Consider the following 442-nt stretch of genomic DNA (forward strand, 5'->3'; position numbering starts at 1 on the left):
CGAAGCCCACATCATTGACATGCTGGCCAAGGCCAGCAAGATCGAGGTCTACCGAGGGAACTGAGCAGCCCTGGGCGCCTTCAGAACCAGTCACTTCTGGGTCCGGCAAGCGCCGGTTGCCGCCCACCAATCAGATTGCACCGCCCCCAGCAACCAATCAGTGCTGCATTTGGGAGGAGCTTCTTTCTTAGCCAATCATGCAACTCAAGGAGAACTTCCGGCGCCGCCGTCTCCACCAATCATGGCCTTGGGAGGCGGCGGGGCCTCGACCCTCTCCCCTAAACCTGCTTTGGATAAGAATTTATCTGCTTTTTAAGAGGCCGGTCTGGGGCTGGGCAGGAGCGCCTTGAACTGCTCATATCCAGCTTAGGCCCGATGGGTGAGTGAAGCCCGCCAAAGAAGTGTGGTCCCGGTGAGACACTTTCCAGGGCATTCCGTGGCT

General features: G+C 58.6%; 1 protein-coding gene across 1 annotated transcript in view; it reads left to right on the forward strand.

Moving 5' to 3' along the window:
• The window catches only part of St3gal2 (ST3 beta-galactoside alpha-2,3-sialyltransferase 2), a 56,122-nt gene extending 55,893 nt beyond the window's left edge, over positions 1-229 (forward strand). The window contains exon 7 of the mRNA XM_031336884.1: positions 6-229. Coding sequence (XP_031192744.1) covers positions 6-64 — 59 coding nt within the window. The 3' untranslated portion in view covers positions 65-229. The remainder of the gene's footprint in view (positions 1-5) is intronic.
• Positions 230-442: the final 213 nt, after the last annotated feature.

Source organism: Mastomys coucha, unplaced genomic scaffold (genome assembly GCF_008632895.1).
Source record: "Mastomys coucha isolate ucsf_1 unplaced genomic scaffold, UCSF_Mcou_1 pScaffold22, whole genome shotgun sequence".
NCBI lineage: Eukaryota > Metazoa > Chordata > Mammalia > Rodentia > Muridae > Mastomys > Mastomys coucha.